The sequence below is a fragment of the Labrus mixtus genome, chromosome 4 (genome assembly GCF_963584025.1).
Source record: "Labrus mixtus chromosome 4, fLabMix1.1, whole genome shotgun sequence".
Lineage (NCBI taxonomy): Eukaryota > Metazoa > Chordata > Actinopteri > Labriformes > Labridae > Labrus > Labrus mixtus.
This window is the reverse complement of record NC_083615.1, coordinates 32,206,753-32,224,377: the sequence shown is the minus strand read 5'-3', so window position 1 is coordinate 32,224,377 and position 17,625 is coordinate 32,206,753. Positions and strand designations below refer to the sequence as shown.

General features: G+C 40.4%; 1 protein-coding gene across 2 annotated transcripts in view; it reads left to right on the top strand.

Annotated features, from left to right (window-relative positions):
• Positions 1-868: 868 nt before the first annotated feature.
• The window catches only part of lonp2 (lon peptidase 2, peroxisomal), a 29,518-nt gene continuing 12,761 nt past the window's right edge, over positions 869-17,625 (top strand). Inside the window, exons 1-9 of one of the 2 annotated variants that reach the window (XM_061036943.1) lie at positions 869-1,192; positions 3,993-4,128; positions 6,288-6,401; positions 8,009-8,140; positions 9,286-9,408; positions 9,515-9,678; positions 10,569-10,663; positions 13,828-13,946; positions 14,084-14,223. In XM_061036943.1, coding sequence (XP_060892926.1) covers positions 960-1,192; positions 3,993-4,128; positions 6,288-6,401; positions 8,009-8,140; positions 9,286-9,408; positions 9,515-9,678; positions 10,569-10,663; positions 13,828-13,946; positions 14,084-14,223 — 1,256 coding nt within the window. In that variant the 5' untranslated portion in view covers positions 869-959. Of the gene's footprint in view, positions 1,203-3,992; positions 4,129-6,287; positions 6,402-8,008; positions 8,141-9,285; positions 9,409-9,514; positions 9,679-10,568; positions 10,664-13,827; positions 13,947-14,083; positions 14,224-17,625 lie in introns of both variants that reach the window. The other variant, XM_061036944.1, reaches the window with a different exon arrangement.

The following is a 17,625-nucleotide window of genomic DNA, read 5'->3' as shown; positions in this document are numbered from 1 at the left end:
GTATTGCAGCAGGCTTCAGTGCTGCAATATCTTTCTAGGCTGCATAAACACACCACACAACTAACCCTAACCCTAATTAAAATGACATTTAAGAAAAAGGAGACACCAGAGATAAATGTTGAAGTGGAAGAGGAACTTAATAAGGTCAAAATTACTAAGTACGTTGATGAAATTTTTTCCTGCAATGTGTGAAATGAAAGTATAGTATTCTGCTTTTATACAGAAAAAAACACTGACGTGTATAGAAGAGTAAATTAAAGTTTTGGTTTATTAAAAAGCTGTTTGAGTAACTTAGTCCAAAACAGGAACCTCATGCAACCTCACATCAAAAAATTGAAACTACCTCTTTAAGCACATTTTGTAAAGAGGCAACACAAGACTTCATCATCAAAATCATTAACTCGAGCAAAAGCAAGTTAATGATTAAAAAATCAGCAGAATGTGGCCTATTCTCAAAGTTAAACAAAGGTACGCAAACAGCACACAACAGGTATTGAAGAACTTGTGGGTTGTGTTATTGTCCATCAGTTAAGAAAATATATTAAAGATGCTGTGTCTAAAAAAGATTGGGGGGAAAAAGACAACCTAATAGGCTTCTTTCACTTTTTTACTGTAATGCACGGTTTGATCTTCTGTACTTGCCGTAGCTCGTCCAGCGAAACAGGAAGTCAAGAAAGTACGGGCTCAGATGAAAATTCAAAAAGCTATTTTAGGGGAAAATAGTGATGCTACGGTGCTTTAAAACAATGCTAATAATATATTAATTTGAGGAACATTATCTTTGAATAAGTATACTCACGATATTATTTCCAACTTGTAGTTAATAATATGCTCAGGTCGCTAATAAGAGTTTTATTTTGAAATACCAGCCGGAAATGTAGTGTGTAAAAATAGAGAAGTGCGTCAACCGGAGTTGGGAGTAAAACAAATTGCTACCTGGCGTTTGAAGACATCGGACAATGTCCTCCGGTGCTGGAATTCAGATACCGAACCGTCTCCCCTTGCTGCTGTCCCATGAAGGTGTGCTACTTCCGGGCTCCACCGTCAGGTTCAGCGTGGACTCTCCGCGGAACATGCACCTGGTCAGCCAGCGGCTGCTGAAGGGGACCTCACTGAAGAGCACCATCATAGGAGTGATTCCCAACACCAGAGACCCAGAGCACGACACCGACGACCTCCCCACGCTGCACAAGTAATAAACAGTCAGTAATGTAGCTGAACAGAGAAACAGTCCACTCACCCCCTCGGCTTGATGCTGTGTTGTTGTTTTTGTTGTTACAAACCAGCTGGCAGGACAGGGAGTCCAAAAGGGGTCGGGACCCCTCCCCCCAAGCTGTCACTACTAGGCAAACCACAGAGATAATAATGACAGGATAATGACAAATCATATCTTTACTGCACACTTATCATTATTATGTATCAGATTTTACTCTAAAGTTTGAACCGGGGATAACAACATTTCCAACAACATTTGCTCCCTTTCCAAGCCCGGCGCAGTCTAGGCCTGTGAAGACTGTTTCATCATGAGTCGGGGATCCAGCCGAAGATTTCTGCCTTTTTAATAAGGCAGTTTTTTTCTTACCACTGTAACTTTTGCTGCTTTGCTAAAGTGCTCATGATGGATAGGCCGGATCTTTGTAACATAACAATAAGTAAGGTCTTTTACCTGCTTTTTGTAACATAAGAATGAGTAAGGTCTTTTACCTGCTTTTTGTAACATAACAATAAGTAAGGTCTTTTACCTGCTTTTTGTAACATAACAATGAGTAAGGTCTTTTACCTGCTTTTTGTAACATAACAATAAGTAAGGTCTTTTACCTGCTTTTTGTAACATAACAATGAGTAAGGTCTTTTTACCTGCTTTTTGTAACATAACAATGAGTAAGGTCTTTTACCTGCTTCTTGTAAAGTGTCTCGAGATAACACTTGTTATGAGTTGACGCTATACAAATAAAAGTTGATTGATTGATTGATTTGAAACTTTGATACGATAACAGTAAAAAAGCAAAAACAATATAAAACGATATTAATACGACGGCTACAGAAATTAGAAGTCCTAGACAACAAATATTGGGTAATTTCTTATTTTAAGTGGTAAAAAATTGTAGGCAAACTTTCGTAAGTACACAATGTTCGTGTATATTTCATTGTGCAGGAGTTTGCCTGCAGTCATTGATGGACTCATTCCTCTCCTACACCTGTCAAAAAGATGTCGTTTTTTAAGCTCGATACTTTTCAATAATTAATATAACAGATATTCTTCATTCCAGACGTGTTGTGTAACAAAGTATTGTATATTTTGACAACCTTAATCAGAACATGACAATGGAAATCGACTCTGAACTTAGCCTTTGGTTATTAAAATATCAATGTACTAGAGCTTTAACGTTATTTTGAGTCCTGTGCAAGGCCAGACCTTTTAGTGGAATACACTGATACTCGAAACGCAAGATTTTCTTCTGTCTCTGAGTTTCATGGCAAAATATTTAAAGCCAATCAAAAGATCTTTTTCTTAATTCATGCCATTTAAAAATGACAAACTATATATATCTGGAAATGTTTTGTAGAAGTAGTTTTATGTGTTATGCACAGTTTACATTAGCCTTCTGAGTACGTTATCTTTTCTAGAAAAGTCTATAGTTTACCTGTCGGAGCAACACACTGGGACACGGACTTTAACCTTTCACCTGCAGTTTACCACACCGGTCAGGTTACTACATAAGTAGCAGCTGTTTGTCTATCTGACACAGTTGTTCTAGTTAGCATTGATCAGAGGCAAAGATGGTCAACGATGTGGCTTATAAAACAATAATAGGAAAGACATTTGACTTATGCAATCCTCTAGTCTACGTTGTATAATTGTAGTTCTGCACTAAAGTGCGATGGGTCAAATTTAGAACTCCTGGAATCAGAATATTAATGTTTTATAAAGAAAAGAAAATGATAAGAAATCCCCATCTCTCTCGTCGTGGTAGACCACAGTAACGTGGCATGGGTGTAGGTTCTGGTTATCCAATCCACTTTTCCTTGAATAAAATACATATGTCTTTGATTTAGAACACACACACACACACACACACACACACACACACACACACACACACACACACACAGGATATGTTTCTGATTACTGTCTTACAATGCATTGACACACACACACACATCTGCATTTATCCGTGGCTGGAGCTTCACATTAAATCAATGCGTTGTAAGACAGTAATCAGAAACATATCCTGTGTGTGTGTGTGTGTGTGTGTGTGTGTGTGTGGCACCATTACAGCTGCTGCTAATTTCTTAACACTTGGTCTATTTGCATATTGCACAGTTTCTCTGGTGTTTGTAGAATGTGTCTTGTTAACGTAAACTCTGACAGCTCCTTATTTAAATGTAATTACACTCAGTAAATTACTTCCTGCTTGTTTGCTGCTCAGCTGTTTAGAAATCATCAGACCTGTCACAATAAAAAGTCCTTTGTTCGTGTCACTAGAGAGCTCAGAAGCTTTTCTGACAAACATTGTCTTAATTAAAACATCGCGGCCTCCCACACGGCATTTTTTGGCAAAGCAGGACGCACACATTATATGTAATGAGTCTCTAAAGAGCACAGAACGATCCTTTTAGCTTGTCTTCATGGAAGTGTTGCCGGCAGAAGAAAGATGTTGATGCAGAAGAAAGATCTGGATGAAACATTGAAGAGAGTTTGAAAGCTAGTTAGAAAGTGTTGTTATAAAAATGGACATGTGCATCATTTGTTTCACTATCATTAATGATCTGAAACTTCTAAAAGTTTATCTCTTACATCATGTATACTGTCATATGTCACATGTCATACGCCGAGCCTCTTCTTCATTGGCTGTTGGCATTTGAGTTTTTTTTGTTAAAGATTGTATCTGAACAAACTAGATACAGTCCCTGCACATTACGCTGCGTGATGAGATCATCTTTTCTCATGTCGTCTCCTCTGTTTCATTCGCCCTCTTGTCTCCCTGCAGAATCGGCACCGCAGGGATAGCGGTGCAGGTGGTGGGCAGCAACTGGCCGAAGCCCCACTACACCCTCCTCATCACCGGATTGTGCCGTTTCAGTGTGACAGGCCTGCTACAGGAGCGGCCCTTTGTCCTGGCAGAGGTATCGACCAATCAATCTTTATTTGTATAGCACCAATTTATAACAAATGTTATCTCAAGACATTTTACAATAGAGCAGGTTAAATACCTTACTCACAAATATTCCAACATGAATCCATCATTAGCACTAAGCTACATTTAGTAATGTTACAGTGGAGAGGAAAAACTTCCTTTAAGAGGCAGAAACCTTGAGCAGAACCAGACTCATGATGAGACAGACATCTGCAGAATCTGTGTTGGGCTTGGAAAATGTGATAGAGGGAGAAGCAGGAAGAAGGAGGGTAGAGATGAACAGAGCACCAACCAGCAGGTAAAACGTCTTTAATATCAAACAACAGTTAAAAGAATATCCCAGAATTCTCTGAATGTTTCCTCATTAAAGGTGCCCTCTGGAGATTGACTTTATACAAACAAAACTGATGAGTTCATTCTTTGTTATTTACCAAGAACATTAAGTGTATCTTTGAGCTCTCACAAATGTGTTAAATGTTTCCCCTTCTCCAAAAACATGTGCTAAGCCAAGTTTGGAACTGTTTGAAGTCCGGCATTGTTTACATCTACCATTACTTGTTTGGGTCTTGGAGAGTTATGGCCACATGTTGCTCAGGGGAATAGTGTGATACTAGTGACAGGGCAGTGATTCACATCACATGCTAACATATGTGAAAGGACATGTGCGTGCATGGCATGGGCGTTGTTATGGCCCATCAAGGCGTGGCCCAAGAGACAACATGATAAAAAAATAATTTGCCTGAAGTCCCAGGCAGCCACAGAGACTAACAGTTCATGGTATAACAACAAGGGATTCATTCACAGAAAAGATATTGGTTTGGATCAACACAGGAATTAATCCGGATAAACGTCAGATTGAATCCGGCCAATGAAAGAAAACAATTAAAGCTGAGAGATAACATGAAACCAAAACACAACCAGTGACCTTCCTCACTGATAAAAACAGGAGAAAACAACATTAAACCAACTGGCAGTTCACCCTACATCTCTGAACAACAAATAACCACGCATCATGTTCTGAAACAAAGGAGAACATGGCGAGATGGGATTTATATACAAGATAGACCTCTTGATACATCTGATCACCTGCAGAGCTGGAAGTCAATCCACCTCCCTGGACCGGCACACACCTGATGACACAAGAGCAGAAAGAGACAACACACAGACAGCATGGTGCAAAATCAACAAGAAAACACATGTAGTCCTGACATGCACCACATGGATACCCACTCAGAAAAGAACTTCCATAGTGCTTTATACATAAGGGAACCTTCAGAACCAGGCTGCTGGTTTTGTGTCAATAAAACACACCAAATGTTTCTCTCTCTTATTGATCTTCTGTTTGAAGGATCTCCACAAATGATAGCTCACTTTTGTCTTGGTACTGACATTCACAGGGTAACACGAGCTCCAAATGTCATTTTACATCTTTAAATAGGAGGAATTGTTCTTTCTTGGTTTATAAGGGATATAAAGATTCATTGTCAAATCGTGATAAATCAATTCAAAGGTGTCAAGATTCACATCGGTACTCTGAAAAATTAATTGCAATAATATGGTGAGCGTCAGCAGCTGTAGAGCAAGATTTAGAAATTGAGGACACACCACCGTCTTTTAAATCAGAGGTGTGGAAGCATTTTGGCTTCCACACTTCTGATTTGGATCCCTCCAGAAGATAGCGCACTGCTGTGTAAGTACTGACATTCAGAGAGAAACACAAGCTGCAAATGTTATTTTACAACATCTTTAAATAGGAGGAATCATTCGTTCTTAATTTAGAAGAGAGAAAGACTGCCTGTTGCTTGATGGGGAACCTTTCAGTATACAGTGAGAGTCACCCCACATGGACCTCACAAGTCCTGTGAAGTGTTCCTGTCAACAAAGTAATGTTTGCTTGTGTTCCTGCAAACAACAAGGCTCATTATTCATAAAATCATTCTTTATAGCGCTGCCTGTGGTTTAAAAACTCTGCAGGGGTTCTTTAAATCTCCTATCTGTGTTATTTTCTGTGAAACGTTCTCTAAGGTTATACAGCTTGGCATGCACCAGTAAAACACGAGTCATCAGTTTTCCAGACAGGAAGACAAATACAAACCTTTACTGTGTTTGACTTCAGCATGTTCCTCTGTCTGGTTATTAAAAACGCAGGTGGAGCAGTTGGATAAACTGGAGCAGTACATGACCCCAGCATCAGAGGGGATCACCGCAACAGATGGAGAGCTTGGAGAGCTGTCGCAGAAGTTCTACCACGCTGCAGTTCAGGTCTGTGTGTGTGTGTGTGTGTGTGTATACTGCATACTTTGTATTAGCTGAAACATCCAAACTGGAAAATAAGAACTTTCAAGGAGGCACTAATCCGTCACAGATTCAAATTTGGAGGCTTGCAGGCAGAACGAGCTGCTGTCAGTTCATCACCAAACCACTGCGAGGAAACTCAGTCTTTTCATGAGAGAGCACACGGAACAGGATGACAGCCATAGATCCCAAAGACAAACAGAGCACTCACAGTAAAGTTCTGGCTGTGCGCTTGGGAGTGTTTATGTGCTGAGTAGAAAGCGCTGCACATCAGTCCTGTCTCCATGACAACAGTCTGTTAACAACGACCGCTGTGTGACCGACACTGCTCCATTGCTTTTAACTGTATGTTTTTTTTAAATTTGAGATCGTTTTATACCCCAGCAGACATGGAGCAAAAAGGGTCCTCTTCCGAAGGATCTGTAGGAGGCAAAAATAGAGGGAGTATCTTTTATTTTGAAGAGCGCCAGTGACGTTGACAACACCTTTCTAAAAAGTTGAAAGATTTCTTGACTCAGCACAAAAAAGACACTGGGTGCTTTCCTGTTTTGTCCGGAGCCTGCTGCTGCCTGCTGCTGCAAATGCTCTCTCCTCATTTAAAATAATTGGGAAAAAAAACAGGTGGACACTGGGATCCTGTTTATACTGCTCATGAAGTCTTCATCCGTACATCAGTGCTGGTAGAAAGTAGTCAGTGGGTTCATCTCTTAAAAATTCCTTCACACTGAATGAACACCTCTGTTATCTTGTCTCATCTCGCCCTTATCTATCTTATCTTCTGTAGAGCACATGTGGAGATTTGAAAACCTTAAAATTGTGGGAAAGCTCAGGAATGTTACAATTTATCCTTTTCTTTATAACAAGAAACAGACCACTCTCCTCTAAACCCACTCAGCAATAAACATGGGAACGGTCCTGACAGGAACATGCTGTAAGTGATTACACTTAAGTCTGGAAATCTGCCCTCAGACACATTCAAAGACCATTAATTAATCTATTGTCATTTTTTTTTTAAAGACAAAAGTGTTTAAAATGACAAATCAAATAGCTGTTTCCATTCTTCATGTTAAGTAAAGCTAACTGACGGCACGCTGAGCAGACAGATGTGAGACTTATTGATCTTCTAACTACAGCCTTCCAGCAAGAATGCCAACGATTCCTTCAGAATAACTTCGGGCCTCTCGCCCCATCCATCTCATCACACTACAGGAACACCTGCAGGCTGCAGTTGTGTAGCATTTTGAAAACCTGTAACTCAAAGTACTCACAAGCTTATTCACCAATTAATCAAATGGCATCAAGATGCTTCTCGTCTGTCTTTAAGGTTCACAATTTACTGTATGCCAGAGGTAGTTCAACTCTTGATGTGAACTCTTGGAAAACTCAGGGAAAGAATTCCAGTGTTGAGATTTATCTTTCATTCTTTTTAAACAAGAAGCAGGCAACACTTGTCTCAGCCATTCCAGCAGCAAACATTGTGATTTAACCTGACAGCAACCTGCTGTGAGGAATAGCATTCAGTAGTGTCAGTAAATCAAATCCCACTGCGTCTCTGTTTGTGTGTGTTTGTCTAGTTGTTGGGTATGTTGGACATGTCCGTTCCAGTGGTGGCCAAGTTCAGGCGTCTGTTGGACAGTCTGCCAAGAGAAACCCTTCCTGATGTGGTTGCCTCCATGATTCGCACCTCAAACAAGGAGAAGCTACAGGTAAAGCAAACTCTAGTACTTTTTAAACCAAAATTCAAACAGAAATGGGATGTGACTGATGCTGAAAGAAAAACCCGTTTATAGCCAAGATTTGTAAGTTTTACTGACTGCAGCATTTTTTTTTAAGTACTCGTGTATTATAACCAAGCAGCACTTCCAGTCAGGCATGCCCACAGAAATGTCTGGGCCCCTGAAAGGTCTAGTGAATGGGCCCTCACAGGATCTGATTTAAACCAATGTATGAACAATCGATCAGTAGTGTTAGGGCTAGCCTCCTGGCTAACGTTAGCTTCCTATGGGCCCAACAACTTCGGTAACATTACCCAAAAAAAAGTTTATATAATTTTAAGAAGAGGGGGTTTACATTTTGAAATAGGCTACATCTTACTGAAGCTACAACAAATACAATTTGTGGGGGTTTTTTTTGCTTCAAGAGGTAATGGTGAGCATTTAGGTGTCAGATAAAATGTGGTCATTGCAGTTTAAAATTTGGATGGACCATGTTTGTTTTTTTTCTAGCCTCCATGGGCCCTCCTTGTGCGACTGGGCCTCAGAAAGCTTCCCCCCTTTATCCCCCCTTTCTTCCAGTACTGTAAAGTTAAGCCAATGCAGAAGTGCAAAAAACTGCAGTTCCTCAAGTGTCCACTTGAGGCTGGCTTCAAAAGCCGAGGAAGTCCCATTAACAACCATAATGTAAAATGCCCATTTTTACCACAAAATCAACATGTTATTCATTTTAGTACAGCCTAAAAAAAAAGAAGCAGTTTTGGTCTGTCTTTGCTCTTTAATGGTACACACTGTACGGGGGGTAATTTTTAATAATAAGTCATCTGTTTTAATAACATAACGGCTGAAAGTTTTGCATAAATTTGCATATGCACATGTTTGCCAGGAGGCTTACAGCCCGCCCTAACGTAAAGTTTTTGCATGTTACTCAATAGGATGAGATGGCATTTCGAACGCAAAGACCGCCATTGTTCTTCTTCATACCAATATGTGACCTCACTCTGCCCTCCCTGTTTTCTTTCTAACATCTCTCCAGACTCTGCACTTTGTATCTTGTTTTTGAAAAGTGATATAAGTAATGGTATTATTACCTCCATGTCTGTGATCTTTAGATGTATGTTTTGTCTCGTCCTTTGAAGGTCCTGGAAGCTGTGAGCTTGGAGGAGAGATTTAAGAAGGCTCTGCCCTTGTTGAACAGGCAGATCGAGGGACTCAAACTGCTGCAGAAAACCAGGAAGAGAGGTCCTGACAATGAGAAGAGGGTAACAAACATCTTCAGTTCTCCATTCCCTTTTCAGCTTTGTTTCTATCAAGAAGCCTTTTCACTCAAATATGAATACAACTGACTCACTTCTCTGTGCCATTCAGGTGCTATCAGTGCGTAAAGGGGGAGTGCTCCCAGGCAGGCAGTTCAATCTGGATGAGGAAGATGAAGATGAGGATGGTAATGACACTGTTACTTTGGAGAGGAAGGTCCACGGGGCCAACATGCCAGAAGCTGCACTTAAAGTTTGTCTCAAGGAGCTCAAGAGGTGAACTTAAGTTCAGATTAAACCTTCTTCTCTTTCTCTCATGCTGCATCAATCCAACTCACTTATCCATGTTCACTATATCACTTAAAGGCGGGGTTGGTAATTTTCTCCAGATCCACTTTTTAAGATTTTGGTTGAAACTTTCTTGATAGAAATAGAAATTAATAACTCATGTTCTCTGAAAAAGGAACGGTGAAAATCTGTCATCTGTAGCAGTTGTAAGCCTGTAAAAACTTTGACCAATGTCTTCTATGAGGTACCAATCTGATGAACCACTCACATGCCTCCCTGTCTCCCTGCTAGCTCTCTACCTCTTGCGAGCACTAGTCCACACTCAAAGCGTGTGACAGGTGATGGAGTTTAAGCTGTGAGTTTGTCGTTGGCCGTTGTGAGTAGTAAAATAGTCAAAACATTTTTTTACATGTATTATGATAATGTTTATTGTTTACATACATGAGACGAGACGACGTAGTTTCTACACAATGCAGGCGATGAGCTGAGGTCCACTTCTGGAGCGTGGCTTTTGAGGGAGCACAGATGGGAGAGGTCAGGGTGTAGACGGAGCACTGAGAGAATGCTTCTTTCAAAAATCATGATAGTTTTTGAAAATTACCAACCCTGCCTTTAAATTTGACTGAGATAAAGAAATGCTGTTGTTTCATCAATCAGGTCATGCATGAATAATTTAGATTAAAACAAGCTTGAGTAAAAACACAGCTTAACATTTTCCTGTAAGAGTATTTTTTAATCCCTTTAGATTCCTGCTCTGATGTGATTTAACTTGAAAACTTCTTCTGTTTATAAAAAAAAAAAAAAAAGAATGATTTCACTGATAAGTTCTACTCAACAGTCAGACCGTGTTAAAGCTTATCTGATTAATCTGCGTTCAGACTGAAGAAGATGCCTCAGTCCATGCCGGAGTACGCCCTGACCAGAAACTACTTGGATCTGATGGTGGAGCTGCCATGGAGCAAAAGCACTAAAGGTAAATATGACTTAACGGAGGCCAAGCAGAGATTTAAAAAATGTCAAGATGCATCAGTTATTCATTTGTGTGATTCATTTAGATCTGCAATAAAAATATTTGGAGGAAGAGGGGGGATAAATCTGCGACGCGAGCTGTCATTAAACCTAATGGTTCCTGCGAACGTTGAGTCGTTTCATACTGACTGCGGTCAGAGTGCTCAGCGCTCAACACGGCCTGAAGAAAGTAGGCTTCTTCCGGGCCCCGTAGCCAATCATTGCAACGCAGTCGGCGCGAACCCGTCCGCGTTGTTACAAAATCTTGGAGGTGCACCGTCGCGCCTGGGCGTCTCAGACCCTCTGCAAACCATCCTCTCGACGACCGCGATTGCTCAATATCGCAGGGCCGACCGCAAGAAGCATGAAACCTGATTCAATGAGTCGCAGTGTGCAGCACATGGCTAATTTACATAACGTTATTTTTCAGTGAAAACACTGTGGGAAGATTCGGAGTCTGGCTAGCAAGCCAGCCTTTCTGTTAAACATGCTGTCTGATCATATTTACCGTTTGGTAGCCATAGGTAAAGATGTTGAAAGAAATGTGTGCTAGCTTGAAGGTAACTTCATACAGCTTTCTGGTTCATTATTATCTCAGGCAACATTAAAGTGACAGCTGGTCAACACATGTAATAAGAGAGGGAATATAAACTTAATGAAAACCAGCAGGAGCAAAACATCAGGTTCATATATTGATAATGTTACATATTTAATTATAGAAGAGAAAATATTGTCATACTTGATGACTGTATTATGATGCTCTCTCAGACTCTGCTCTGAGAGCTACTTGCATAGTGACTGCCCTTCACATCACCCCTTAGTGGAACATGGTAAGCCCTGTTCTGCAAATTCATCCCATTTATAAAAAGGGACTGAAGGTTGAGTGCACGGGTTTTTCATGTTTCACTGAAGCTTTATCAAAAAGTTAGAACAGAACATAGATGTCGACAAGCAATTGTGTTTTTCTTATTGTTTGCACTGCTTCTTTAGTAGGTCTGAATGCTAAAATCGTCTGTAAATTAACATTTTAAAGCTGATATTTTTTTTTAAATCTTCCCGGGGGGGGCATGCCCCCGGACCCCCCTAGGGGGTTTGGATCCATGTCACCTTTTTCATCCCTGATGAGTTTGCACCCCTGTTTATTGTACAAGACGTTTCAGATTCAGACAACTTTATCAATCCCAGAAAGGCAATTCAGTTTCACAGCCTAAGAGTCATTGAAAGAAACCAAGACAACATAAAAATAAACACAGACACAGCAGCATTCAGACTATTACATATCAGTAACAACAAATCAACAGAGGAACAGGTCGCCAAATGAGAAGCCAGAATTTCATAAATATAACAGCAGGAATATGTCTTAGATACATAAAATGAATGAACCTTACAGGTTACCTCAGCACACAGTAACAGTCTATACAGTAAGTTAGTTAGAATGATTCAGCATTCAACAGCCTGATAGCTGAAAAAGAGGTGGAGTATCAGTTGCTTCTCCTTGGAGGGCCAAGATAGCGCCGCCCAGAGGGCATCAAAGAAAAGACAGATGAGAGACTGTGTTCTGGTTGATTTATGACAGACTGTTGGATGCATTGAAGCTGTTTGCCAGGAGGATTAAAGCCTGCCTCAACTCCCGCTCTCTATCTATTTCTAGATAGAAAGTAAGGTGGAGTTACGTTTCCAATATGGCGGCCACCATCGTTTGGCTTCAAAAGGCAGTTTCATCAACTAAAATTACATCACTGAGACTACTTCATGTTTTTTTTTTACAGTCTATGGGTCAGTGTTTTCACTTCCACAAACATGATATAAATTCTATTATAGATCTGATAAAAATGATAAATCCATGAAAATAGTTTGTCTCATTTTTGAAAAGCATCTTGGGATCTCACAGGTCAATTTTTAAGTTTCAGGCTCATAACTTTGACTGTTTTAAGTTCAGACCTTTAGCTGTTATGAGCCCACTTTCCAGCAGCAGCGAGGCATTTCACCATTTAACTTAAAGATGCAGTCAACCAGCTGACGAACATAGTGGAGCATTTAGCAGCTTAATAGCCAAATATAAATGATACAAATTAGGGCTGGGCACGTTAACGCGTTATTTTCGCGTTAACTCATTAATTAATTATCGCCGACAATTATTTTATCTCGCATTAACGCAGTTTTTATTATTTATTTTCTTATTGTAAAAGTCTGTTGCTCACTGGCTTTTATTTTGTAAAATTCCATCGTGAGCGAGCCTCGTATGTTGCTTACTGCTGCGCATGTCTGCTGCGGCGCTCACAGGAAAGAGGAGAAACAATGTTGCTAACTTGGCGACTTTCTCGCTAAATCTGGCGACTTTCCAAACCCCCTTGGTGACTTTTTTTGTCAACAGCTACTAGCGACAAATCTAGCGACTTTTTCTGGTGTTATTGGAGACTTTTTTGGTGTAAGAAACTGACGTGAAAGCACGTATTGCTCTGCAGTTACTGTCCTCAACGAGCAGCGGGTGCTGCCGTGAGCCCCTCCCCCTTCCAAAAGCTCTCTCAGGCTGTCAGTGTCAGTGCAGGAACTCATGTGATTAACGCGATTAAAACTTTTAATCGTTGCCCAGCCCTAATACAAATATTTACCTCAGCTGCTGGTGGAGACTAAAGCTGAGCTAAAGGAGAGTTGATTTGAAACTCGTAGCCACAAGTATGTCTGAAAACCAAATGAATTGTTTTGCTCCACATCTTCTGAGGTGAAAAGACTTGTTGCACAGAAACTGCCTTTGGCATTACTCTGCTATGTTTGACCACAGTCTGCCTCTAAACCATAATCTCAGCTCACCGGGTTAAGGTCCCGAGGTTAGAGGTCAGAGCCAGTGCATGTGCTGCAAATAAAATGTTGGAGTATCTTTGTGACAAACAATGTGGGAGGATTTTCTGGCCTTGATAGACCGGTGAAATCTGCCAAACCAAAAACTTTCAAAACTCTTAAGCAAACGTGTTTTCTATTGTCCTCTCTTCCTTCTCACTTTCTCAAATTACAGTCAACTCGTCTCTCTTTCTCCATTTCACTTACAAGAATGTTTTCTATTTATGTCTGGGATCAATCCATCTCATCCACATGCACCCCACCCAACACGCACACAAACGCGCTGTGCAGACTGCCTGGACATCGGAGCCGCTCGCACTCTATTGGACAACGATCACTATGCTATGGACAAGCTGAAGAGACGTGTGCTGGAGTACCTGGCTGTCAGACAGTTAAAGGCCACCCTGAAGGTGCTTCTCATAGATCCCTCTGTCTTTAAAACATGTGAAGTTACATGTCATAAAAAGAAAGAATCCCTTATTTTAGATTATAAAATGAATTATTAATATGTTAATCTGTACATTTTTTGTTGCCCCTGTCTCCTCAGGGCCCCATCCTGTGCTTTGTTGGGCCCCCTGGAGTGGGTAAGACCAGCGTGGGCCGCTCTATAGCCAGGACTCTGGGCAGAGAGTTTCATCGCATCGCTTTGGGAGGAGTCTGTGACCAGTCTGACATCCGAGGACATAGGTATGATCACACTATGCTTTATGAGCACAGTTCATATGGTGACTCAAGTTCAAATAGGAGAGTTTCCTGAGAAAGCAGACCACACAGGTAGTACTAATGTGTATGTTCATAGCTTTCAGTCACGTGACTGGTGCAGAGGCCTGGAGGTCAAAAAGAGCTGAGGAAAGTGGCGGCCTCCATTGAACACTCTGTGGAGCTGCAGCACAGCTCGTTCATTTTCCCTCTCTTCAAAACTGTGCATGTTAACATCACCTGACAACAGCAGGAAAACTGAGATATTTAAATAACAGAAAGTTTAGGGCACTTTCAACCTTAATGCAGCATTACTGAAATCACTAAAAACAGCAAAGTCCTCACAGGAACTTCACTTTGATGATGTTTACATAAATCCTTCCTCAAGTACAGACAGCTTTATGTATTTCCCATATGTCTGGGTCAGTAATGCAGCTGTTTGGGAAGTGAAAGGCAAGAAATTCTTCTTCTTCAAAGTATAGGTGAGTGCTAATTGGCTAACATAAGCTAGCTCACATTTACGTTGATATGACGATAAGCATCAGCTGCTGTCTCTTTAACTTTCAGTCAGGGTTCTGGGGCAGTGGTGTTAGTAATATTTTAACACAATTTGTGCCAGGATGAGAAGAAGTCTGTTCTTTTGCTCCCTCACAGGGACAGCAGAGTGTCTAAAAGCATGAATCCACAATCTCCTCCTCTGCGTTTTCTTTCTCACGCTATTGGGATTCTGTGGAAACAAAGCTCGGGCTTGTCTCCTCATCAGTTAGTGCATTCAACTGATCAGCGACTTTCTTTTGTTACGAAATAAAAAATAAAGCTGGTGCACTGGCAGGAGCAAACTCGGAGCGGTAACTGCGTGGAGCAGCAGGAAGCCATGTTTTACCAGGTTGGCGGTTCCATAAGTGTGTGACGTCATGTAGAAAACTATGAATAGATGTACATATGCAGAGAGAAATGTATGGGTTCAATAAGACGCTATACGTCTTTTGAAAGTGTGATACTTAATGATGTTGCCGTGTGTTCTCTGAGTTTGTAAATATGCAAATATATTAAACTTAGGAAGGTGATAATAAGTCAGTGTTGTGTTCACAGGTTGAGTGCGTCTCTGTCCTTAACCCTCATGCATCACTATGAACATTTTTGCCAGAATCAAACTGGCATTTAAAGGGTTAAATTCCTGATAATTATTAAATATTTGATAGTTTTGAGCAGGGCGGAAGTTGTTTAAGAGATTTATGCAAAAGAATTAGAAAAAAATATAAATCTGTTCTATTTTTATAGCAGTGTTTTGGAAGTGGACATTTTTGTCCTTAGTGACTTAAGATACCTCCTCCAAATCACTTAAACAGAGGTGTCTTATTGTTCTGTTGCTGCTGATTTCAGGGAATGTGCAACCCTATCCAGGTCCAGATTCTGCTATAAATTTGAACACTCCTGCCAACTTTAAATCAAGGTCTGGTCTTGGTTTCATCCATCTGAATGTACGCAGTTTAATAGCTAAAATGGACATGATTCGTATCTGGGCGAACTCAGCAGATGCTGATGTAATTGTTCTATCTGAAACTTGGTTGAGTAAATCTGTTCTGAACAAGGACATTAGTATCGATGGTTATAATATATTTAAGACTGACCGGCCCAAAAGGGGAGGGGGTATTGCAATTTATATAAAAAGCAAGTTTCATGCAAATGTGCTTCTCTCCAAGTCAGAGAGTAAGCAGTTTGAATTGTTGGCTCTTGATCTTGAGATATCGAAATCTCTCCATATAACTGTTGTTGGTTGCTATAGGACACCTTCAGCTGTCAGCAGTGCACTATCCACCCTCATGAAGCTTTTAACAGAATTGAAGATTAATGAAATTGTCATTATTGGAGATTTTAACTGGAACTGGTTAAAACCAGTATCTGATGATTTTAAAGCTTACTGTGACTCGCTAAACCTCTTTCAAATTGTCGATAGCCCCACTAGACCCAATCTTAAATGTCCAGAAAAATCATCTCTAATAGATTTTATTCTAACAAACACTCCTCATAAATACACAACCGCTTCTGTTTTTGCAAATGACATTAGTGACCATTGTGTTATTGCATCAGTGAGAAATACAAAAATCCCCAAAACCAAGCCACGCATCATTATGAAGCGTGACATGAAACATTTTAATGAACAAGGGTTTTTTCATGACTTGTTTAATTTTGACTGGCAGAAAATGCATCATATTCCTGATGTTGATAGTGCATGGAAATTATTTTATGACTCAGAAAGTACAGAGTTAAAGGCCAAAATAATGTGTGGTTCACTCCAGAGTTATCTAACTCACTTCATGAGCGAAATATAGCATGGGTAAAAGCCAGGAGATCAGGTCTGGATTCGGACTGGCTGCTTTACAGGCAGATGCGCAATGCTCTCACAGTTGCAATTAGGAAAGCCAAAGCTGATCATTTCCTCACAGAAACCTCAAGCAACCTAAACAATCCCTTGAAATTCTGGAAGACAATTAAATCCCTGGCTGGAAATAAAAATGGAATTGAGCTTCCTCCATGCATTGTTAAGGACTCACTTAAAGTCACTGATAAGTCCAAAATGCTTGGTGTCTTTAATGAACATTTTATAGCCTCTGGCTCCTTGTTTGACTCTTTTAGTAATAGGCATATAAATTCCCCTACTGTTTTTTTCTGACTGTCATGTTACAGGTAGTCAATCCTTCAGTTTTCAAGTCATTACAGTCTCAGAAGTGCTCAAAGCCCTCAAACTCCTCGACACAAAAAAATCTGCAGGTCCTGACAACTTAGAATCTTACTTTTTAAAGCTGGCAGCTGATTTTATCGCACATTTTTTGACACATCTTTTTAATCTCTCCCTGGACATAAATGAAATTCCTCTTATATGGAAATCTGCATTTGTTCCTCCCTTGTTGAAAGGGGGGGACCCTACAGTCTTAAATAATTATAGGCCCATCTCCAAATTGTCGGTCCTGGTTAAGGTTCTGGAGTCCATTGTGAATGAACAACTGAAATATTTTCTACTATCAAACAATATCTTATCTGACTTTCAGTCAGGTTTTAGGAAAAAAACACAGCACAACTACAGCGGCCTTAAAAGTGGTCAATGATTTTATATAATTTTTAGACAACAAACACCACTGTGCAACGCTTTTTATTGATTTATCAAAGGCTTTTGATACTGTGGATCATGCAATACTAAAGCAAAGACTTAGTAGCGTAGGACTATCAGACAAAGCGGTCTGCTGGTTTGAAAGCTACCTTTCTGGAAGATCTCAGTGCGTGCAGGCGGATGGCATCACTTCTAGCTCCCTTGTAGTATTCAAAGGCGTGCCCCAGGGATCAGTCCTGGGACCACTACTCTTCATTTTATATATCAATAGTCTTGATCAA